The 25,330-nt window shown below is 43.4% G+C and overlaps 1 protein-coding gene across 7 annotated transcripts in view; it reads right to left on the reverse strand.

Moving 5' to 3' along the window:
- Positions 1-18,412, reverse strand: part of MALT1 (MALT1 paracaspase) — a 64,928-nt gene extending 46,516 nt beyond the window's left edge. For 2 of the 7 annotated variants that reach the window (XM_044934627.1, XM_044934626.1), the window contains exons 1-2: positions 17,984-18,408; positions 3,712-3,878 (exon numbers count right to left, since the gene is read on the reverse strand). In XM_044934627.1, the coding sequence (XP_044790562.1) occupies positions 3,712-3,878; positions 17,984-18,258 (442 nt within the window). In that variant the 5' untranslated portion in view covers positions 18,259-18,408. Of the gene's footprint in view, positions 1-3,711; positions 3,879-17,983 lie in introns of all 7 variants that reach the window. The other 5 variants (XM_044934630.1, XM_044934629.1, XM_025273523.2 and 2 more) reach the window with 3 other exon arrangements.
- Positions 18,413-25,330: the final 6,918 nt, after the last annotated feature.

A 25,330-nucleotide genomic window follows, 5' to 3' on the forward strand; every position in this document is an offset into this window, starting at 1 on the left:
AGTCGATTCCAGGTCAGAGCATGGCTTCCTTGGCAACAAATCTCGTGATGAGCATGACCCTAGCTGATAGAGCTGATCAGTCTGCACTCAAACGGGTTCTCTTAAAACAGAACCCTAATGGACGGTGCTTATACCTCTGCACTCAAGACAAAAACATCTCAAATAGCACATCTAGGTTTATTTGTGTTTGCCAAGGCTACAGATGCTAATCGTGGTTGTTTTGAGACCAGGATCTTTGACCCTTTAATTAAAAAAAAAAAAAAAAGGTCTGAAAAATCATTACAGACTTCTGGTTCAAAACAGTTTCAGTGAATTCATTTAATGTCCCTGCCCTTCTCCAATTTCCCCTGAAATGCCTAGAGGAATAAAAATAGGAAAACAGTGAGTCAGAGCTGGACAATGCGGATGGACACCGTCCATTCATAAAAATCAAAAGCCATTTCTCTAACATAAAGTGCAGACTAGACTAGTCTAAGAGGCAAGCTGGCCAACCTATGTGCTGTGGAGAAACCCAACTGGAAGGCAGAAGAGGATAAATCACAATCTTCTGCAAAATATATCAGGTATCTGAGCCCATAGAGCACAAGAATTTGGGCGTGCGTAACCCTTGGCTTAGACCTCAAATGAACAACCACAGAAGTTAGCTCCTCATCAAGGCAACTGTTGCAGTAAGAGATGGGGGAGCCCTCCCCATCTACGTCTGGGCCACCAAAACAAAGACATCCGAGAAGTCCGGTACCATAGCCATCTCCTATGGCCATCTGTGCTTCTTCCCACAAACAACGGGAATAGAATATGGCAAACTCAGACTAAAATAAACCTGAAGTCTCCCCTTCTCCTTGTATTTAGGCCTGAGAGGCCTATTTGGAGCTTTACAGCATCTTGGTCTCTCAAACCAGAGCTCTCTATAAGGACAATCAGAGAAAAGTCATCAGATTTTTTTGTGGAATAAGAACTAATATCCTCTTATGAGACTGCATTATCAAAAAAAGAGAAAATATTAGAATATTCCCACTTTGTATTTTCACCAAGATTCAGGAACACACTGAAAAGGAAAAACTGGAGATTTATTTATACTTGTTTTACGATTACACTGGATTTGATGAATTACATGTTTGTCTTCCCTCCTAGATGATGAGTTTTGAACGCACAAGAACTCCTGTCTTAGTCATCTCTGAATTCACAATACCACGCGCAATGCCTGGAATAGCACAAGTATTAGAGTACAGCAAGGTTGACTGAGTGAACAAAATCCCACATTAAGCTGATTCTATCAGGGCTTGCATTCTTAATTACAATGGTTTTTATTCTCAATGTCCCTATTGAAATATTCAAGTTCTTCTTTAATTCTTAAATTTCTATATTCTAACACATGTAAATACAGTAAGTTTTAGATTATTCACATAAGATTCAGGAGGAAAGCTAACTGTAAATTACGGAGTTTTTTTAGATTCCCAACTATTTCCTCTTAAATCAACAATGAACATTCAAGTAACAACCAATTTCTAATGTAAGGCTAATCCAACATAAAACTGCACAGAAATAGTGCCTCACTGGTAATGCAGAAACTGCTCTCTTTTTCCTAGTCTCCCCTCAAATGTGAAAAAGCCCCAGCGTATAACTGCAAAAGCCTATAGGCCTAAAATGTGAATGACTTGCACAAGCCGATACTGATGGCAGAGCGCTGATCTTACTACTTGGAGAGAAACACAAAGGGCAGAAACAGAGATTTTTCCAAAGATGATGACTGGTTTATTAGGATGGTGCTGTACTGGCTGCTGCTGGCTTATCACATCAAAATAGAAAATAGTTGAAACTTTCAGGCATATCTATATACACAAATAAATATGTGACTCCATTTCAGTCCACCCCGATTCACACACAGAAAACCTGAAAACCTTCAATCTCAGGCCAGCGATCACAAGACAAACCATGAGATGAGTGTGCAGCCTCCTACATACAGGTCAACACAGCCTCATCTCCGCAGCTCCCCCAAATCTGCGAGGTAAACAACACTTACTCTCATTTTATAGACTTGACAGGGTCATTAAGTGCAATTGCTGAAAAACCTAATGAGATGTTATATTTATACCCACAGAAGTTTCTTAAGTTTTCACAGGCCCTGGTATTCTATAAAGCAGAACTTTATAGCCGAGTGCCCTAGGCTGGTAGATTTCAATCACCACAACGCCTGGGCACTTCTGAGACACTGGGGATATAAACATTAGTGAACGTCACCTGAAGGACTGGTTTACTGTTTGGTGACGGAGAGCATCTGCATCTAGACGGGACCTGCGTTAGCAGCCAGTTATTCCTAACCAGGCCTCTTCTGAGAAAAGGCCCTGAGAAACACTCATCAAGCGTTCGATATAGTCGGTAACACAGAGGAGGTGTTTATAGGAGGCTGTTTCATCACCTGCACTTGGCCTGGAAAAGCAGGGGATAACCTGAGAGTCCAAGCTTCCTGGCTTACAATCCAGGGTCCATTGTAGTAGAGTTCTCAGTTCCCCATCCTCACCCTGCAGCACCCAGTTTTGTCTTGTCTGGTGATCCATGAGACAAGACAATTTCTGGCAAGCTGATTAACCCACTCCCTCCTGGTTCTCCGCCAGGTGAACTGGCACATTCCATCGCGTCGGTGGTGACAGGTGCAGGGATGATGGGCACATGACCAAAATCAGTTAACTTGCTAGAGAATCCAATGATTTTTGCTGAGACAAGGATAAATGCCAGGAACAGCTAGTAGACACCTTATGACTATGTAAAAAGTCAGTCCTGGGAGGAAGTCAATGACAGGAAAGGAAGGGCAGAGACGAATTCCACCTTCTTGGAAACAGGGCTGCCCCCTGCCTTTCCTGAAGCCGAAATTGCTGCAAGACTTTTTGATGGAACCAAAATACTCCCTTTATTACGGCAACCTGCACTGAGGTTTCTGGTACATGTACTTCACAGTACGCCTCTATACCACGTGTCCCTAATTTCCCACGTCCCTGAGAAAGGTCTGCAGTGTGGCTACTGTCCCATGACCTGGATGACATGGTCCCTCCTGCTGACGTCATGGTAACTGACCAACTCCACCCACAGCTGTGGAAAGGAAGGACTGTTTCCTATTCATCACATCTGACCTTGGAAATGAGCAACTTCACTCAATATTGGTATATTCAGGGGAAAAAAAATGTAACTCATTTGGTTGAGTTACTCAACATTTCAAAAGCACCATGCTGGTTGGCAAAAAACTTCAACAATAAACACCTGTCATACTTTATCTCGTTCACATACATACACATAAATAAATACATGTGTATTTGCTTTCTTGGCTGCACTATTTCAACATAAGTTATAGAAACCTTACCCCTCAACACTTTCACATGCACCTCCTTGGAATAAAGACATTCTTCTACAGAATGACACCACCATCATCACATAGTAATTCTCTAATATCTAACATGTATGTTGTATTCAAGTTGTTTCAACTGTCCCCAAAATGTCTTCTATAGCTGTTTTTTTTTTTTGAAAAACAATCCAACTGAAGTTTTTGTATTGTATTTGCTTTTTATGCGTTCTTTAGTCTCAACCCAGGGGAATAAATGAGGCTCCATATGTGTACATGTTCCAACAATACTTCACACAAGTCATCTGGTCAAATGAGACACTTCCCTCTGAGTTGGCCTCCTTGACCTCCTGGAGAACGTGCTCACGGGGAAGGCCTACCTGGGGGGCTGAGAAGCTGAAGGACCTCGGTGTGCTCCATGGCCTGCAGGAAGTCGCTCAGCTCCATGACCGTACAGCCCTTCTCAGCCAGCAGCTTCAGTAAACACAGGCTGGGGCTGCCTTCAGGCTCCAGGACCTTGAGAGAACACTGCTCCAAGTCGAGACAACTGCCAATGACAGATTTAAGTCAGGTCAGCACCCTTTATTCAGTGCGATCTGCCTGCTATATGCGTTTGGCCCCATCGAGGGTGTGGCAGGGAATAAACAGTCGAGTGGTGGAAAATGGTTTACAGGACAAACGGCTGCCGTCCCTTTAGTCTCCTGATGATGCTCACCTTGTACAGCAGAAGTTGGCAAACTTTTCCTGTAACATGCCACGTTGTAAATATTTTAGGCTTTATATGGGCCCCAGGAGAAGGCGATGGCACCCCACTCCAGTATTCTTGCCTGGAAAATCCCATGGATGGAGGAGCCTGGTGGGCTGCCGTCCATGGGGTCACACAGAGTCGGACACGACTGAGCGACTTTACTTTCACTTTTCACTTTCATGCTTTGGAGCAGGAAATGGCAACCCACTCCAGTGTTCTTGCCTGGAGAATCCCAGGGACGGGGGAGCCTGGTGGGCTGCAGTCTATGGGGTCGCACAGAGTCGGACACGACTGAAGTGACTTAGCAGCAGCAGCAGCAGCAGCAGGGTCTTTGCTGCACCTTGTTTTTGTTTTATAATATTTTAAATATAAAAAAATGTTCTTGGCTCATGAGCTATACTAAAACAGACCGTGCTCTGAATATGGCCCACAGGCTGTTGTTGGCAGACCCTTGCTCTATTGGACACATTTTGCCTTAAAGCCATGCACTTTTCTTTCATAAGCATGTCTTCTTTTTGTTGTTGTTTAGTTGCTAAGACTCTTCTGACTCTTTGCGACCCCATGGACCGTATCCCACCAGGCTCCTCTGTCTATGGGATTTCCCAGGCAGGAATACTGGAGTGGGCTGCCATGTCTTCTTTACTCAACTAGATAAAAGTACTACTTGCAAACAGAAACCCTATCATACACTGGATTGGCCAAAAAGTTCGTTTGGGTTGTTCTATATCCTTTTCTGGGAGGGTGGTAGACATAATTCCCTTATAATTAATACTTGCTAGAAAAATGGAGTTTGACATCATGCATAACTACACCAACATTCGTCAAGGCTGAATATCACAGGTATAAGGGAGTATTATGACCATTCTTTGCAGCCAAAGATGGAGAAGCTCTATACATTCAACAAAAACAAGACCAGGAGCTGACTGTGTCTCAGATCACGAACTCCTTATTGCCAAATTCAGACTTAGATTGAAGAAAGTAGGGAAAACCACTAGACCATTCAGGTATGACCTCAATCAAATCCTTTATGATTAAACAGGGGAAGTGAAAAATAGATTTAAGGGATTAGATCTGATAGAGTGCCTGATGATCTATGGACGGAGGTTTGTGACACTGTACAGGAGACAGGGATCAAGACCCTCCCCAAGAAAAAGAAATGCAAAAAAGCAAAATGGCTGTCTGAGGAGGCCTTACAAATAGCTGTGAAAAGAAGAGAAGCCAAAAGCAAAGGAGAAAAGGAAAGATATAAGCATCTGAATGCAGAGTTCCAAAGAATAGCAAGGAGAGATAAGAAAGCCTTCCTCAGTGATCAATGCAAAGAAATAGAGGAAAACAACAGAATGGGAAAGACTAGAGATCTCTTCAAGAAAATTAGAGATACCAAGGGAACATTTCATGCAAAGATGGGCTCGATAAAGGACATAAGTGGTATGGACCTAACAGAAGCAGAAGATATTAAGAAGAGGTGGCAGAAATACACAGAAGAACTGTACAAAAAAGATCTTCATGACCCAGATAATCACGATGGTGTGATCACTCACCTAGAGCCTGACATCGTGGAATGTGAAGTCAAGTGGGCCTTAGAAAGCATCACTACGAACAAAGCTAGTGGAGGTGATGGAATTCTAGTTGAGCTATTTCAAATCCTGAAAGATGATGCTGTGAAAGTGCTGCACTCAAGATGCCAGCAAATTTGGAAAACTCAGCAGTGGCCACAGGACTGGAAAAGGTCAGTTTTCATTCCGGTCCCAAAGAAAGGCAATGCCAAAGAATGCTCAAATTACCGCACAATTGCACTCATCTCACACGCTAGCAAAGTAATGCTCAAAATTCTCCAAGCCAGGCTTCAGCAATACGTGAACTGTGAAATTCCAGATGTTCAAGTTGGTTTTAGAAAAGGCAGAGGAACCAGAGATCAAATTGCCAACATCCTCTGGATCATCGAAAATGCAAGCGAGTTCCAGAAAAACACCTGCTTCTGCTTTAATGACTATGTCAAAGACTTTGACTGTGTGGATCACAATAAACTGTGGAAAATTCTGAAAGAGATGGGAATACCAGACCACCTGACCTGCCTCCTGAGAAATCTGAATGCAGGTCAGGAAGCAATAGCTAGAACTGGACATGAACAACAGACTGATTGCAAATAGGAAAAGGGGTATGTCAAGGCTGTATATTGTCAGCCTGCTTATTTAACTTATATGCAGAATACATCATGAGAAACCCTAGGCTGGAAGAAGCACAAGCTGGAATCAAGATTGCAGGGAGAAATCTCAATAACCTCAGATATGCAGATGACACCACCCTTATGGCAGAAAGTGAAGAAGAACTAAAAAGCCTCTTGATGAGAGTGAAAGAGGAGAGTGAAAACGTTGGCTTAAAGCTCAACATTCAGAAAACTAAGATCATGCCATCTGGGCCCATCACTTCATGGCAAACAGATGGGGAAACAGTGTCAGACTTTATTTTTTGGGACTCCAAAATCACTGCAGATGGTGACTGCAGCCATGAAATTAAAAGACGCTTACTCCTCAGAAGGAAAGTTATGACCAACCTAGATAGCATATTAAAAAGCAGAGACATTACTTTGCCAACAAAGGTCCTTCTAATCAAGGCTATAGTTTTTCCAGTGGTCATGTATGGATGTGAGGTTTTGGACTGTGAAGAAAGCTTAGCGCCGAAGAATTGATGCTTTTGAACTGTGGTGTTGGAGAAGACTCTTGAAAGTCCCTTGGACTCCAAGGAGATCCAACCAGTCCATCCTAAAGGAGATCAGTCCTGGCTGTTCATTGGAAGGACTAATGCTGAAGCTGAAACCCCAATACTTTGGCCACCTGATGCGAAGAGTTGACTCATTGGAAAAGACCCTGATGCTGGGAGGGCTTGGGGGCAGGAGGAGAAGGGGATGACAGAGGATGAGATGGCTGGATGGCATCACCGACTTGATGGTCACGAGTGTGGGTAAACTCCGGGAGTTGGTGATGGACAGGGAGGCCTGGCGTGCTGCAATTCAGGGGGTCGCAAAGAGTTGGACACGACTGAGCGAATGAAATGAACTGAACTGAACTGAACTGATGACCATAAGATATCTCTTCGTACTTCCCAAACAGTTTTTATCTTTCAGCTATAAAGGTCAGTTACCAGAGTCAATTGACTTGTTCTTAACAAGTAGAAATTTTATATCCACTCAATCAAAGTCTCTTAACATCTTCCTGGGCCTATTCATCTGCAGATAGGAGTAGAAACTGCAACCAAGCTCTTCATTCCATTCATTCATATGTGATGTTCAGTCTTCCTATACTGCCCAACTTCCTTAAGATAAAAGGGGTGACTCACAGGAGGGCCACACAGATGAGGAAGTTCTGTATGGAGATCACCATTCTCGAACATCTTCCGTTTCACCTCCTTGGGTCCAACTTCAGTGCAAGGCCCTCAACCCAGAACACCTGTGCCTCAGGGCTTCCAGCAGCCGCCCTCTCTTGTAACATCTTATGGAAAAACCCAAACAAACTTTTTGGCCAACCCAATATATGTCTTCTTAATTCCTCAATACCTAAAATTTTGTCTGGCCCATATTAATCATTCATAACTTAAAGACTATTGAGTGAATTTTAATCATAATTGAAATGTCTGGAACCCTGGATGGACGGGGTCAAACATGAACATGGTACCCCAGCTGTGGCAGGGACAAGGTGAGCAAGCTTTCATTTGGCTTAAAATATTCTTAATCCACATTCATTTTGACCAGTTTTAGTAAAAGGCTACCATAGCTTTTATACAATATAATGGTCACCCAAGATTTATAATTCTGTGGTAAGGTTGGTTATTTCATAAAGGAAAACATGCATCCAACCAAAGTAACTTCAGCACTAATATTCTACCTCATAGGATTGTTAGAATTAATTTAGGCAATCCATGTAAAAAGTACTTAGCACAGTATGTGCCAAATAATAAGCACTCAATTGAATCGATCAGTTTTCCTCTGTGAGTTTCATTTGCTTCCTCTATAAAGAAGGGCCCTTGGACTAGAAAATCTCCAAATTCCTTTCCAGTTCAAAAACTGTGTAATTCGGGAATTACAAAGTTCAGATTCCAGTTATTTGATTCTTCCTTTACATTTTAATCTCAAACTAGACTGGTGACACCCTCAACCCCTCAGTGAAACTGGGAGGCAAGTGGCAGGGGCAGCTGATTTTCTACAGAGACTGCGAGGTCTAACCTGGTGGGTCTTCTGAATCCCATCTCCAAGACTTACTGGCCTGAGAACTGCAGGTGGTTTTAAAGTCTAAGATTGCTTATTTGAAAGTGATGTTCACCGTAACTCAGAGTGTGATTGTGGTCATCGAATCATGGGGTCTGGCACATGGTCAGTGGCCCATAATTTTTTTCTTGCTTGCTTGCCTTTTGGGTTAGACTGATATTAATATGTAGCTTGTAACTAAAATGTAATAAATGACTTGCAAAACAGTAAAAAAAAAACACTCAATAAAATTTAGCTCTTATTATATTAAAAAAATGGGAATATTAAAAGAATACTAAGGTTAATTTCTCAGTTATGCTTATTTCTAAAACTGTTTTAGCTTTTCCTTAAAAAATTTTTTTGAGGAGCTACTGTTTTGGTAACCTGAAGGTATCCTCTAAAGCTTACTATCACTAGCATTCTAGCTAAAAATTTGTATATTTAATACTATATCCATGTTAAGCTATTTCACATCCTAAAAGATGATGCTGTGAAAATGCTGCACTCAAGATGCCAGCAAATTTGGAAAACTCAGCAGTGGCCACAGGACTGGAAAAGGTCAGTTTTCATTCCAATCCCAAAGAAAGGCAATCCCAAAGAATGTTCAAACTACCGCACAATTGCACTCATCTCACACACTAGCAAACAATGCTCAAACTTCTCCAAGCCAGGCTTCAACAGTACGAGAAATGTGAACTTCCAGATGTTCAAGCTAGATTTAGAAAAGGCAGAGGAACCAGAGATCAAATTGCCAACATCTGCTGGATCAAAGAAAGAGCAAGAAAGATCCAGAAAAACATCTGCTTCTGCTTTATTGACTATGTCAAAGCCTTTGACTGTGTGGATCACAATAAACTGTGGAAAATTCTGAAAGAGGTAGGAATACCAGACCACCTGACCTGCCTCCTGAGAAATCTAAATGCAGGTCAGGAAGCAACAGTTAGAACTGGACATGAACAACAGACTGATTCCAAATAGGAAAAGGAGTATGTCAGGGCTGTATATTGTCACCCTGCTTATTTAACTTATATGCAGAGTACATCATGAGAAACCCTGGGCTGGAAGAAGCACAAGCTGGAATCAAGATTTCCAGGAGAAATAGCAATAACTTCAGATATGCAGATGACACCACCCTTATGGCAGAAAGTGAAGAGGAACTAAAAAGCCTCTTGATGAAAGTGAAAGAGGAGAGTGAAAAGAAAGAGTCTCAACATTCAGAAAACTAAGATCATGGCATCTGGTCCCATCATTTCATGGCAAACAGATGGGGAAACAATGGAAACTAACAGACTTTATTTTCTTGGGCTCCAAAATTACTGCAGATGGTGACTGCAGCCATGAAATTAAAAGATGCTTACTCCTTGGAAGAAAAGCTATGACCAACCTAGACAGCATATTAAAAAGCAGAGACATTACTTTGCCAACAAAGGTCTGTCCAGTCAAAGCTATGGTTTTTCCAGTAGTCATGTATGGATGTGAGAGTTGGACCATAAAGAGAGCTGAGTGCTGAAGAATTGATGCTTTTGAACTGTGGTGTTGAAGACTCTTCAGAGTCCCTTGGACTGCAAAGAGATCAAACCAGTCAATCCTAAAGGAAATCAGTCCTGAATATTCATTGGAAGGCCTGATGCTGAAGCTGAAGTTCCAATAATTTGGCCACCTGATGGGAAGAACTGACTCATTGGAAAAGATCCTGATGCTGGGAAAGATTGAAGGCAGGAGGAAAAGGGGACAGCAGAGGATGAGATGGTTGGATGGCATCACCGACTCGATGGACATGAGTTTGAGCAAGCTCCGGGAGTTGGTGATGGACAGGGAGGCCTGGCATGCAGCAATGCATGGGGTCGCAAAGAATTGGACATGACTGAGCAACTGAACTAAACTAAAAACTAATCCTTGTTAAAATGTCAACAATAATGTTCCAGGTCAACTGTTTCCAGTTTTGGAGGCACAACCTGAAGTCCATGGTGAAATCATAAAAGTAAGGACAATAAGACCGTCTTTTACTCTAAGACTGTCTTTCTTATTTTTAAGTGTCAAAGTGTCCTTTCTTTTACGAAATAATGGTAATTGTGATGATTGCAAAAACAAAAGCTGAAGATGCCTGTCGATCCTCTATTTTGTAAAGTGTTTTTGTACTAGTCCAGGTAATGCCTGAAATAAGGAACTAGTATTGGATTCAACATAAGTATTACCAATTTTTCAAATAATTATAATATGAAATTTATAAAAACAAGGATGCTTTATGTGTAACACTTTATGATTCATAAAGGTTATCAAGATCTGATATAAGAAATAAAGATGTCATCTTGTCAAATGCAGCCAAATGATGCTTTAATTAATCTTTATATTGCTATGGAGAGAATTAAAAACCATTTTACTTCCCCCCACCCAAATGAAGAAAAATCACATTGAAGCAGACGACAACTTCTCTTTCAATACAAAAGGCATTGGAGAAAAACAAGGTGCTCTATCTCTTTTCCTTTTACTGATTTTTCCACACGGGCACCAGCTATCAGCTAAGATGAGGTCTATATATACTCAATATTTCTTTCCTTCCTTTTTTTAGTTACATTCCTGTAAGGCTATGCTTTGAAGTGGTTTCTACCAGCCCTAATCTGATTTAATTAAAAACAATGTTTTCTTACTGAAACAAATAGACTTTGCTTAAAAAAAAATTCTGTATTTTTTTTTCAGATAATTATAGATATTTTTATTTGGTACTACCAATGCACCAAGTTGTAATTTCTTTAAGGTTAGTTGAAATGTGGAATTGGAAACCTCTGAACTTTTTTTTTCAATGAACTTTTTATATTGTTTAATGCAGACACATTTGGTTTACCTTGTTCTTTTTAAAATAAAACTATATTTTACTTTTAAAAATATGTAATCAAATAGAACATATTTTACACCGTTCAGGGTACAAACCTTAGTACTGCTTTTACAGTCATTTGCTTCTCTTCTTGGTACATTTATACTTTAGAATCCTTATTCATTAATTCAATAACTACTTATTAATCACCTAAAACAGGCCATTTTTGCCAGGGATTGAGACTACAGCAGCAAACAAAATCCCCCATCCTCCCAGATTTTTCTAGAGAAGAGGGACAGAGGTCTGTGTGTTCATCCGTCCTGTGGTCATAAGTGTTTTGGAGAAAAACAAAGCAAAGCAAGGGGACAGGTAATGCTAGAGCGGATGGAGGAGATGATTTTAAACAGTGTGATCTGGAGACCTCACTGAGGTGACCTTTTTTTAAAAAATGTAATCAATGTTATTTGTTTTTAAAATTTTCATTGAAATATAGTTGATTTACAATACTATGCTAGTTTCAGATAAGTGATTCAATTATATTATACAAATATATATTCCTTTTCACATTCTCCTCCATTATTATAAGAGACTGAGTATAGTTCCCTGTGCTATACAGTAGGTCCTTGTTGGTTATCTATTTTATATATAGTAGTGTGTATATTTTAATCCCAAACTCCAAATTTACTCCTCCTTCCTTTCCCTTTTGGTAACCACAAGTCTGTTTTCTACATCTGAGAGTCTATTTCTGTTTTGTAAATAAGTTCATTTGAATAATTTTAAATTAAAAACTTTTTTTGTCACTTTAAAACTTCTCATTTTATATTGGGGTATGTTCTTTTCATTTTTTGTTGTGGTTTTTTGGCCACACGTGTGGCCATGTGGAACCTTAGTTCCCTGACCGGGGATTGAACCTGTGCCCCTTGCATTAGAAGTCTGGAGTCTTAACCACTGGATTACCAGTGGCTTATAATTCATTAACAATGCTGTGTTTCAGAGGTACAGCAAAGAGATTCAATTATACATAAATATACAAATATATATTTCTTTTCTCTACATTCTCCTCCAATATAGGTTAATATAAGATATCGAGTATAGTTCCCTGTGCTATACAAGAGCTCCTTGTAGATTAGCTACTTTCTGTATGATAGTATATATTTAAATCCTCAAATCCTAATTTATCCTTCCCTCCTTTCTTCTTTGGTAACCGTAAGTTTATTTTCTTTGTCTGTGGGTCTACTTCTGTTTTTGTAAATAAGTTCATTTGTATTATACTTTTTAAGATTCCAGATATAAGTGATATCTGATATCATATGCTATTTGTCATTCTCTGTGAGAAGGTGAGTTTTAAGCAAACACGTGAAGAGATAAAGGCAAACATCTCAGGCTGAGCAAACAGCAAGTCCAAAGGCCCTACAGTCTTCAAGGAAGGGCAAGAAAGCACGTGTGACTAGGGCAGAGCCAGGAAGATGTTTTTGGGTTGGCCAAAAAATTATTGGGGTTTTCCAGTAACATCTGCCAGAAAAATGGGAACAAACTTTTTGGCCAACTCAAGAGCTAACCGGGAGTTAAACAGTGTTTTTACTGAGACAGAGAAGTCAATGGGAGGGCTCTGAAGGAAGGGAGGATGAGACCTGATTTAATGTTTTCAAAGAAGGATTCTTCGTGCTCTGAGGATAATAGACTGGGGTGGGGAGCAAAGAAAGAGGAGAAGTTAGACGGCTGCTGGAACAGCACAGATGAGAGAGAACAGTGGCCTGGCCCAGTGTGGTCACAGAGAACCTTGGGTTCCAGACACACACTGGAGGGCCGGCAGAAGGCACATGCTGACCCAGTGGATGAGGCAGGGAGAAGTGGAGTCAGGAACGACTGCAGGTTTTGGCCTGAGCACCTGGATGGATGTAGCTGCCCTTCGCTGAGATGCAGGAGAGAAAGGTTTACGGCGAAGGGTGTGCTGAGTTTTGGATGCGCTGCATTTAAGATGCCTATCAGTCATTCAAGAGGAGCGCTGCACGTACGACCTGCACTGGGAGATCACCAGTGGGAGTTCAAGGCGAAGACACGGGTTGGAGGTGTGAAGTGAGAGCAGTGAACATAAATATACATCTGTAAAGCCATGAGACTTAAGGGTAACACCAAGGTAGGCACGGACTAGATGAAGAAGTGCGGATCAAGAGATACAATGCCTGAACCCTCAGGCATTCCAAAACCCGGAGATGAAGAGGCAGAGACCGAAGAGATAGGCAGGAAATCTGTCATAAAGTGCTCGGGGCAGGATTTTATAGCTGAAAGAGCCCTTTCCATACTTTTGGCAAATAAGCAGTGGCTGACTGCCTTCCCTGGTCCACGTCCCACAGCCCCATTTCTAAGCTCCCTCCTTCTTGGGAGTTTACACGGCATTAGAGCCTCCTGAGAGCTCTGCCACTTGGGGGCTAGAATGTTCCATGTCTCCCACAGGATTCACTAGCTTGGGCAAGGTGCTCAGAACCCGTGCTTATCTACACTGACAGCAGACAACGTTCAGTATTAGCTGAGTGTGGTGGGAAATGGGATATTTCCAGATGTCACTGCCATCAGCAATTGCAGCCACCAAGGAGGGTGTGCTGGTGAGCCGAGGGGACTCAGGAAAGAATACCTGCCATCTAGCAGCCACCAGACTGCAGGAAAGGAAGCTAACGATGAGGAAAACACAGGACACTGGTCCCAGGCAGCTGAGGCGCATATCAAAGGGATCACTTGGCTGAATCCAGACTCCTGCATCTTCCCATACATCTTGCTGTGGCTGTTTAGTCACCAAGTCATGGGTTCTTCGGGACCCCATGGACTATAGTCTGCCAGGCTCCTCTGTCCATGGGATTTCCCTGGCAAGAATACTAGAGTGGATTGCTGTTTCCTTGTCCAGAGGATCTTCCCAATCCAGGGATCAAACCTGTGTCTCCTGCATTGGCAGGCAGACTCTTTACTGCTGAGCCACCAGGGAAGCCTTCCCATAGATAAGAAAGCGCTAAATTCCATAACTTGGGACATTTGGTTGTCTTTAATTTACAATAATCTTTTCATGTTCATACTGCCTGCCCTTTGTTGCAAAACTTCTATATAAGCTAGCTCCTTCCCTCGTCTCCTGGGAGCAGTTTCTCAGAGCCATCTGAAATGCTGTCTCCCAGACCAGGGTCCTCATCTTGCCTCCAAATATAACATAACTCACAATGTTCACGTTGTGCATTTCTGAAAAGTCAACACTGGACTGGAACTAGGGCTGGGTTTATATTTAAGGCATGCCCATATGTACATGGCTTTGGGAAGCTAAACTATATGCAAGGATTCATCCTGAATCACTAACAACCATCTGGGAACATTCTTCATTCCTGATGGTCAGTTGAGAAAGAACTCTTGTGGCTTATTTATTAAATTCTTATCTGGTCTGAAGCAAGTTGTATAGAGGAAAAAAGGTGAAAGAAACAGAACAGGCAACCTTTTGGGGTTCTATGTCTGTGAACCAGCGACTCTGAGGAAAGCACTGCACATCCTCCGGGAACTGCTATCCGTTTGGACTAGACTCACTGTAGTTCCTGGGTTTGACACTAGAGAGAAATGCCTTTAGGAATTTTTACTATTAAAATCATAGATGCTCTTTTGCCATCGGTATGAAAATAACTTTAAAATGGCTAAACAACAACAATGAAAATAACTCTTTCACTCTTAAAAAGAAAAAGCATCTATTTCCCAATAGAAAAGCTGTTATTCCCCAGCTTCCTAAGTTCTCCGGGCTAACCTTTTGCTAAGTCAGTTTAATTCTTTTGATCTCAATAGGTATCTGAGCTTAATGTTCTCCAGTTCTCCAACCTTCAGGGTGGCCTCCACCTTCCCCAGCACAACTAACCTACTCTGAGCTAACCTTCACCATCCTGGAAGCCTGGTCCAACTCCATCTGTCTCCAGCAGACTTCCTACTGTGAAATCCCCAGCATCCACAAATTTATGCCCTTTGCAGCTTGTCTCCTCTGGCTGGGCAACTGTCCTCTCTCTACCCTCCCTTCACCAGAGAAGTGGCCTCTGATTTTTCCATTAGTTCTCAAACAAAATGAATACCATTATGTAACAAAATTTAACTGAAGGCCTGGGCTTCCCAGGTGGCACTAGGAGTAAAGAATCCACCTGCCATGCAGGAGATACAAGAGACAAGGGTTTGTTTCCTTGGTCAGGAAGATCCCCTGGAGGAGGGCATGGCAACCCACTCCAGTGTTCTTGCCTGGAAAATCCCATGGACAGAGGAGCCTGGAGGACTACAGTCCAGAGGATCAGAAAGAGTTGAACACGACTGAAGCAACCTTAGCACGGATGTAGGCAACTGAAGGCTTGGGGAGGAAAACTGAACACCTGATGTCAGGTCAGTCAGTCAGTCAGTTCAGTTGCTCAGTCGTGTCTGACTCTTTGTGACCCCATGAATAGCAGCACGCCAGGCCTCCCTGTCCATCACCAACTCCCGGAGTTCACTCAAACTCACGTCCATCGAGTCAGTGATGCCATCCAGCCATCTGTCGTCCCCTTTTCCTCCTGCCTCCAATTCCTCTCAGCATCAGTCTTTCCCAACGAGTCAACTCTTCGCATGAGGTGGCCAAAGTACTGGAGTTTCAGCTTTAGCATCATTCCTTCCAAAGAACACCCAGGGCTGATCTCCTTGCAGTCCAAGGGACTCTCAAGAGTCTTCTCCAACACTACAGTTCAAAAGCATCAATTCTTCAGCGCTCAGCTTTCTTCACAGTCCAACTCTTACATCCATACATGACCACTGGAAAAACCATAGCCTTGACTAGATGGACATTTGTTGGCAAAGTAACATCTCTGCTTGATGTCAGCTAAGCACCACTTTTTGATTCTATCAGTCGCTTCATCGGGGCAGGGCCTTACTGAGGTTCTTCTCTGTCCTTCATAGCCAAATAGAGGAGTGCTCACTTCGGAGAACCCTTTATGGAAGGCTAGAGGCTTCCTTCGGAGAAGGCAATGGCACCCCACTCCAGTACTCTTGCCTGGAAAATCCCATGGACGGAGGAGCCTGGTGGGCTGCAGTCCATGGGGTCGCTAGGAATCGGACACAACTGAGTGACTTCACTTTCACTTTTCACTTTCATGCATTGGAGAAGGAAATGGCAACCCACTCCAGTGTTCTTGCCTGGAGAATCCCAGGGACGGGGGAGCCTGGTGGGCTGCCATTTCTGGGGTCGCATAGAGTCGGACACGACTGAAGCGACTTAGCAGCAGCAGCAGAATATAGGACTGGGTAGCCGTTCCCTTCTCGAGGGGATCTTCCCAATCCAGGGATTGAACCCAGGTCTCCTGCATTGTAGGCAGATTCTTTACCAGCTGAGCCACAAAGGAATCCTAAGAATACTGGAGTGGGTAGCCTATCCCTTCTCCAGAGGATCTTTCTGACCCAGGAATTGAACCAGGGTCTCCTGCATTGCAGGCAGATTCTTTACCAGCTCAGCTACCAGGGAAGCCGAAGCCTTTATGAGTACGAGCTAAATGTTTGACATCTTTTTTATCTTCTGAAACTTTCTGCCAAAATTGGGCACTTAAAAAACATAATTTCGCATGGGTTTTTGCGTGAATTTTCCTCTCTCAATTCAGATTTATAGAATGTCTAAGAGAAGTTCTATGCGTAACACATAGAATATTAACTAACAGTTCCCGTTCTCGAGGAGTTTATAGACATGTACAAATAATTACAGTACAGGCAAAGTTTAGGCATGAGAGAAGTTAAAAAAGTGCTAAGGGATTCAAAGGCAGACCCAAATCATAACAGTGATCTTCCCAAGTGTGCTCTGGGAAACCCTACTGCAGTTCCTAAGACCCTTTTCACAGGATCTCCAAGGTCAAAATTTTTCAAAATACTTCTGAGATCTTATTGATCTTTCTCACTCATTCTCTCAGAAACGCACATCGGAGTGTCCAGTGTTACCTGACCTGTGACAGACTGCATGTAGGAGTTCACAAAAGATGCTGGTTCTCTGGGATTAAGATAAGACATTCAAGAGATTTTCAAAGTGCCAAACAATGCCACTTTCCCTAACATTTTTCGTCTTGGAAAAGTTTGTTTTTCCATAAAAACATGTAATTTCTGTTAACATGCAATAAATATTCTTTTTAAATATTAAAAAATTCTGAACTTTAATTTCTAATATGGTAAATTAATATCCATCTATGTTTGTATGCATGTAACATACAGAACCCATTCCATCTTTGGGGTCTTCAATAATTCTTAAGCGTGTAAAGGAGTCTTGAGAGCCTGAAGTTAAGTTCCAAGAAAACGGTCTTACTTATACTTGAATGTTCACGGTGAAATCAAATGGGTTTGCTGGAGGAAGACGGGGAGTTTAAGTTTCAGACTTTTCCACCATCCTTCTTCTCTCGATCTTAAAGCCTCACGAATTCCTTCATCTCAAACCCTTCACCTTTGCAATCTCTCTACCTGCACGAACCCTACCTAACTTTCCTCGGGTCTTCATCTAGGTCTGCGCATTTGAAGTTCTCTGGAATGACCGCCCTAACGTAATGGTCCCCAAACACCTTTCCTGGTATTCTTGGTTAACCCCGATCTCTTTCAGCTCAAGAAGGGGAGAGTAGGAAAAGGGTATGGACGACCGGAGTCCAACCTAGAACCTCTGTGGGTCCCGAGTCTCCGTCTGGAAGGCAACTCAAGTTCCCCCACCCCTTCCCATTGGCGGCCCCTGCACCACTCGCGCGGCCCCGCGGCTCCCCAGCCCTCCTTCGCCGCGTCCGCCCCAGCCCGCGGCGCCCCCCGCCCCAGCCCGCCCCACGTGACCCCGCCACCGCCCCCGGGGTCCCGGGGCCGCACCTGAGCCGGAGGCGCCCCCGACTCCCCGCCACCTCGGCCAGCCTCCTCCATCCCCGGCCCTCGGGCGCTCGGTCCAAGCTCCCGCTGAGCCTCCGTAGCAGCGGCTCCGGAAGGCGGCTGAGGGTCGCGCCGGCTGCCGCGGGGAGCGGCGGCCCCGAGGGCGCGGCCGTCGGCGGAGACGAGGTCAGGGGCGGCGGGGCCTGCAGCAGCTCCCCGCACAGCGACAGGTCCCGCGCCGGCGATCCCAAGCCGGCCGCGGCTCCCGCCGGCCGCATCGCGCGCCTTCCGCTCGCCGCAGCGCTGCGGAGGCAGGGGCGGAAGGACGAGGCGGAGGGCGCTGAGCGGAGCTCTGAGGAGGAAGCGCCGCTGCCCGCCCCGCCGAGACCGGTTTGCCTGAGGGAGCCCTACTGGCCAGCGGCGCCCCCCGCTCCGGGGGCGGGGCCTCGGCGGGGGCGGGGCCGCCCACTGCGCGCGTGCGCGCGCCGCCTCCGCCCTCCGCCCCGCCTCCCTGCACCGCCTCCTCAGCTCCGTCGCCGCGGAGGCGCGCCCTTCAAACGCCGGGGAGGTGGAGTCGGGGCTGGGCGGGAAGGGCCGGGCCGTGGCAGGTGGAGGAGGAAGCGGCGGAGGAACTACGCCTGGGCGGCTCTACGACGAGGAAGCCTGCGGCGTAGGGGCTTCCCAAGGCTACCGGAGGAGGAATGCCTCACGTCAAGGAGCGAGCGCGCGGCTTTCCGTCGCCCGGCCGGCTGCTCCTGCAGAGGCGCGCTCGGCTGACTCGGTGACACCGGCGCCCGCGCTGGGCCACCTCAGCGAAGGCGTCCTCGTTTTCGGCTTAGATATGTATGGCAATGCTGAGGGAAGTAGGGCTAGAGATCCAGACAGATACTTAATGGAAATTGTCTGAAATCTCTGCCTAGACTTAAAAAAAAAAAAACAAAAAAAAAAAAAACCCAGGGCTGTGGTGTATTTAGTTAGATCTTGGAAGTGATTTTTTAGCAGGGATCATCTGGTTTCCTCCGAGTCAGACTGCCACCCACAAACGTCCCAAATCAAAGCAGGCAACTTTGGATGCCCTTCCTTGGAAAGCTCCAGAATAGATGAAATGACAAACGTACGGGACACCTGCACGCGCTTTCCTTCACTTCCAGGCCATTGCCCCATTGAAAACTAGAGAGTAGTTTGGGACAAAAGCGAGCAAGCAACTTAATGAAGTGTGACTAGCCAGGTAGCTCCCAGACAGCAGGCTTCCTGGTCTAATTTCTTGTGGTATTAACTCTTGCATCACACGGGGACAGCAGGATTTCCCGTAGCAGTAATTTGGACACCCAGGTTCTACTTTGTCAGCGTGGTTGCTCCATACAGTCTCCATCATATTCTGTTGTCACTATCCAGTGATTTTTTAAAATTCAGAGTAGGTTCAGGGTTCAGAATGAGGTATAACGACTAAGCTACAACCTTTGAATCCAAGAAGACATGCTGGATTCTCGTTTTATGACTTTTAATACGTTACTTAATTCGCCTCATCTGCTAAAATGGGAATGAAAGTATAATAGTGTATGTCTCACTCTTTGCCTGAACCCAGGTATACAAGGCGTGATCAGGGAAGCTGGAAGAAAATACAAGGAGCAATAGGAGCTGCAGACATGTTTTATTTGCAGTGGCTGACCCAGCCAGAAGCAGACATGGACAGTTCCCCGGGCTGTTCCAAGTGGTGCTTATGTAAGTATACAGAACAAAGGTGGCATGTGGCCAAGCAAGTACATCATGATGCCCGTGGGCATTGCTATAAATGATGCCAGCTGTTACATAACCATGCCAAGTCATGTTTACAGAACATGAGAGAAGAGTGAGAGGATGTGGGCAAGAGAGCCTGACCATCACCATCTTGGCTAATTGCAGTTCCTCTACAGTATATACAGAGTTGTTACCAGAATTAAAGGAGTTGATGTATGTAAATCAGTTAACTCTGCTTAGCATGTTGTCGTTGTTCAGTCGCTAAGTCGTGTCTGACTCTTTGCGACCCCATGGACCGCAGCACACCAGGCTTTCCTGTCCTTCACTATCTCCCAGAGTTGACTCAAACTCATGTCCATTGAGTAAGTAGTAGATTATAAATGCTGGCTGTTGTTCTTACAAGTGCAAATGCTTGTGTCATACTCAGCTAGACGTGGTAAACTTTTCCAGTTACTTCTAGTGTCTTCTGGTTTTGTCCTCAAGCAGTGAAAAAATATTAGAGTCTATTACTTGCAGGTACCAATTATGGAAATCAATTCTTTGGTCTTTATTGATCTCATCATTATTGGTTTAGTCCTCTAGGCTTTAAAACTTGAGATTCAAGGGAGTTTTTAAAAGTGTGCTACATGCAAGTGTTTGCTTGTGCACCTGCTTATTCATTACCCTGTGAATAACCTCGCCAATCTGATTGAGTACATTTTATCCAATACAGCCCAGCTGGGTACTGATAATGTCTGTAACCTCCCACCCCCTCCCCTGCTTCTCCTCTCTGCCCCAAGACAAGTGCCTCCCTCATTTCACTCTAGTCAGGGCCCTGTTTTTCACCTAACAAGTTTATATCCTGGGCATTCACCCCATCCATCATCCTCCAACCTGTACCTTGGACTAACATTACATTTTATAACTGATCTTTTCCACCTCCCAATCAAATGTTAATATTTTTTAATGTAATTTCACTCCTAGGGTTCTCTTATGGGGCATGGTGGTACAGTAGAAAAGAATGTGACCTTTAGAGTTAGCCCTGAATTTGAATTTTGATGCTGCCAGTCATGAACGGTGTGACTTCAGGCAAATTACTTAACCTCTCAGCTTCAGTTTCCACATTTGTAAAGAGTAGAAGATAATAGTACTTGTTTCAAACAATTGTTATGAGAATTAAATGAGAAATAATATGTATGCGTAGAAAGTGTCTAGGAGAAGTAGATGCAGTTTTATAGTACTCTCAAAGTTGCCATGTTAATTTTGGGAAAAACATAGTAAACGGTAATTCAACTGCCTTTTCTGTATCCGCCATTGTATTTCTATAAAGACAGGAGAAAAACAGAGCGGGGATCTGACTTTTCAGTGCCTCTTGGACATTCACGCACCTTTACAGATGATGTACTTGGCAGCTCTTCCTCGGTGGTGGAAAGTGACTCAGGGCTTTGTGAATCCAGACAATTCGCAGGAAGCCTGTGGTTTCATTCTATAGAAATCCATTGATGTCATCTTTGAAACACAGATCTGGAAGATGACATAATTTTTTTTTCCTTTACACAATTTGACTAGGGAGTGTACTCTAGCCAAAAATGCCAGAATGCCATTATTTTATATCTGGACAGATTTTCAAAAGGTCCTGGGATCCATATATGACAGAGGGTAAGGAGACTTAACTGGCATTCCTCGTCTCTGGCTTTATTCCATGCCCAGCACCCTTTGTGACCTCTGACTCATCCTCTGTGTTGAGTCCATGCAGTCTACCCTCTGACACAAGTTTCTCCACTTTCCTTGCAGCCCCTTCTTGCCACCATCTCCTAAAGGATTGGGGGGATTTTCCCATTTCAGTTGCAGCTTTGGAATAGCAGCTAAGTATGCGTTAATATTCCATAGCCTTCCTACATGATTAAACATCCATGCCAGAGACTACATTCACTTGTCTACATTCATTCATTCACGAATATTTATTCGATACCTGCCTTGTGCCATGTTCTGGCCCAAATACTGTTAAAGGATGGTTTTCATTTTGTTTTGTTTTTATTAAGCCTGCATTTTTTTAAATAGAGCGGTATTAGATTTACAGCAAAACTGAGAGGAAGGTACAAAGATATCTTATGTATCTTCTGTCCTCACATATACATAGCCTCCCTCATTCTCAATATGGCCCATGAGCATGGTACACTTGTCACAACTGAGGAACCTACACTGACATGTAATAATCAGTCCGTAGTTTACATTAGGGTTCAGTCCTGGTGTTATATATTTTGTGGGTTTAGACAAATGTATAATGATATGTTTGCACCATTATGGTGTCATACAGAGTATTTTTTACTGTCCTAAAAATCCTCTCTGCTTATTCATCCCTTCTCCCTCCCAACCCTTTGCAATCGCTGGTCTTTATTCTGTCTCCATTATTTTGCCCTTTTTCAGAATAGTCCATAGAGTTGGAATCATACAGCCTTTTCAGATTGGCTTCTTTCACTTAATGTGTATTTAAGGTTCCTTTGTGTCTTTTCATGGCTTGGTAGCTCATTTCTTTTTAGTGCTAAATAATGTTCTGTCATCTAGATGTACCACAGTTTGTTTATTCATTCACTTACTGAAGGTCATTTTGGTTGTGTCTAAGTTTTGACGACTGTGAATAAAACTTCTGTAAAGATCTCTGTGTAGGTTTCATGTGGACATAAGTTTTCAACTCCTCTAAGTACCAAGGAGAGTGATTGCTGGATCATTGGGTAAGAGTGTGTTTAGTTTTGTAAGAAACTCCAGACTGTTTCCCAAAGTGGCTAGATCCTTTTGCAATCCCACCCGCAATGAATGAGAGCTCCTGTTGCCTCATAAAACCTGGCCAACACTTGGTGTTTGGGTGTTTCAGATTTTGGATAAGATGGGTTTTTAAAAAAAATAAGAAACTTAAAACCATGACTCTCAACAAATGTGCAATGAACACAAGTCAAAGATTTTATTTAACATATTCGTGAATGAAGGAAACAATATATAAACTCAGCAGGGAGTTGAAATGTATTAGCTTAATAGATGCAAAGCAGCTTCTTCCACAGTGGAGGAGGGAAATCCATTGAACCTTCCCCGACAGAATTTATCTATTTATAATCAAGAACTATTTGCATTAGTATCAGTTTTCTGCAACTTCTATCTCTCAGAGTTGTGAAATACCTTAGTCAAAGGCAGAGATAACCCAGATAGATGAGCTAGTTAGGATACCCATTACGTTTTACATCTTTGTTAATTCTTTCTTAGAGTGGTTAGAGTACATGCATTCGTGCTCAGTCACTAAGTCATGTCTGACTCTTTGTGACCCCATGTACTGTAACCCACCAAGCTCCTCTTGTCTATGGGATTTCCCAGGCAAAAATACTGGAGTGGGTTGCCATTTCCTTCTCCAGGGCATCTTCTCCACCCAGGAGACACTGAACCTGTGTCTCCTGCGTTGTCAGGTGGATTCTTTACCACTGTGCCACCAGGGAAGCCCATGCTTAGAGTACAAGGTTGACTAAATACAATCTCTGCTTATGGCAAAGAAAGGGAGTGGTGAGTGAGTAGTCTGTTGGCAGCAAGAAGGAAGGCTGAAAATAGGAAGGGGAAGGTACCATGTGGAGCATTAAGAGAGGGGAAAACAGAAACAAAAACTCCTCACATACAAAGGAATTCCTAAGAGGCTGTCAGCAGCTAGTTTAGCAGCACTGTATGAGATGGAAGACATTCCCATGTACAACACACTCCCATAGACATTGCCACTTTCTCCTTCCTAGTCAAGAAAATGTATCTGAGCAATAATACCAAGTATCAAGATAGATACGGCATTACAATAGGAAAAGTCTGGAATCAGGTCTAATTTACTCTCTCTAATGCCAGTCATTTAGCTTCTTTATAATTTTGTTTATTTTTGGCTGTGCTGTGTCTTCGTTGCTGCGAGGGCTTTTCCCTAGTTGCGGTGAGCAGGGGCCACTCTTTGTTGCGGTGCACAGGCTTCTCACTGCAGTGGCTTCTCTACTGGCAGAGCATGGTTCTAGGGTATGTGGGTTTCAGTAATTGTAGCATGTGGGCTCAGTCGTTGTGGTTCACGGGCTCTAGAGCACAGGCTCAATAGTTGCAGCTTAGTTGCTCCATGGCAGGTGGGATCCTCCCAGACCAGGAATTGAATGCATGACTTCTGTATCGGCAGGCAGATTCTTTACCACTGAGCCATCAGGGAAGCCCAATCATTTATTATCTACAAAGCAAATCAGAAGCGCTGATACATCAATCATTAGCATTAGCAAATCACCGGGCATGCATTTCAACGGAAGGTAGGGACTGCAATTGATGTGACGTTTCTCATGGCCATGAGACACTTTTTTGGGGTTTTCAAAAGGGTGCTATGTGAATCCACCCAAGTCTTTTGACTTTGTGACACTAACAATCGCGTTGGACTGTGATGTAGTTTCTGGAGAAATTAATCTAATAATATTTACCAACTATTATACTAATCAGTACTCTCTTAGGTTGTATGAGGAACACTGTTGGCCATAGCAGTGTTCCTCATGTTTGGCTGCGTTTAATCTCATAAGGGCATTACAGTTCCTCAAAAAGTTAAACATAGAATCATCATATGACCCAGCAATCACTCTTCTGGAACAGACCCAAAAGAATTGCAAGCAGCAACTCAAACAGATCCCTGTACACCAATATTTGTAGCAGCATTATTCACAGTGAAGCAAAATGTGGATATAGCCCAAATGTTCATTAACAGATGAATGGAAAAGCAAAACATGCCACATACATACAAAGCAATGTAAGGTAGCCTTAAAAAAGGAGGGATTTCTGACACATGCTCTAACATGGAGGGACCTAGAAAGCATTATGTTAAGTGAAATACGCCAGAAAGAGAAGGACAAATATTGTATCATTCCATTTATAGAAGGTCCCTTGAATAGGCAAATTCATAGAGACAGAAAGTAGAATACTGTAGAGGTCAGCAGAGCTGGGGAAATGAGGAGTTATTGTTGAATGAATGTCAAGTTTCTCTTCAGGATGCTGAAAAAGTTCTGGAAATGGATAGTGGTGATGGTTGCACAATGTTGTGAATGGACTTAATGCCACTGAATTGACAAGTGACAAGTGAAAGTTGCTCAGTCGTGTCCGATTCTTTGTGACTCCATGGGCTATAGTCCATGGAATTCTCCAGGCCAGAATACCAGAGTGGGTAGCTTCTCCCTTCTCCAGGGGATCTTCCTAACTCAGGGATCAAACCCAGGTCCCCCGCATTGCAGGTGGATTCTTTACCAGCTGAGCCACAAAGGAAGCCCAGGAATACTGGAGTGGGTAGCCTATCCCTTCTCCAGTGGATACTCCCAACCCAGGAAGGGTCTCCTGCATTGCAGGCGGATTCTTTACCAATTGAGCTATGAGGGAAGCCCACTGAATTATTTACTTTAAAATGGTTAAAATGGTAAACTTTATGTTGTATATGGTTTACCACATACACACTAAGGAAACTTAGAAACCTGAGAAACTTTAAAAACATACTGATACCTGGCCACAATCCTCAGAGATCTGATTTTAATTGGTCTGAGGTCTTCAATAGGTTTTTTTTTTTCCTTAACAGTAGTTCTAAAAGTCCCTCAGGTAATTTGACTG

The sequence above is a fragment of the Bubalus bubalis genome, chromosome 22, assembly GCF_019923935.1.
Source record: "Bubalus bubalis isolate 160015118507 breed Murrah chromosome 22, NDDB_SH_1, whole genome shotgun sequence".
NCBI lineage: Eukaryota > Metazoa > Chordata > Mammalia > Artiodactyla > Bovidae > Bubalus > Bubalus bubalis.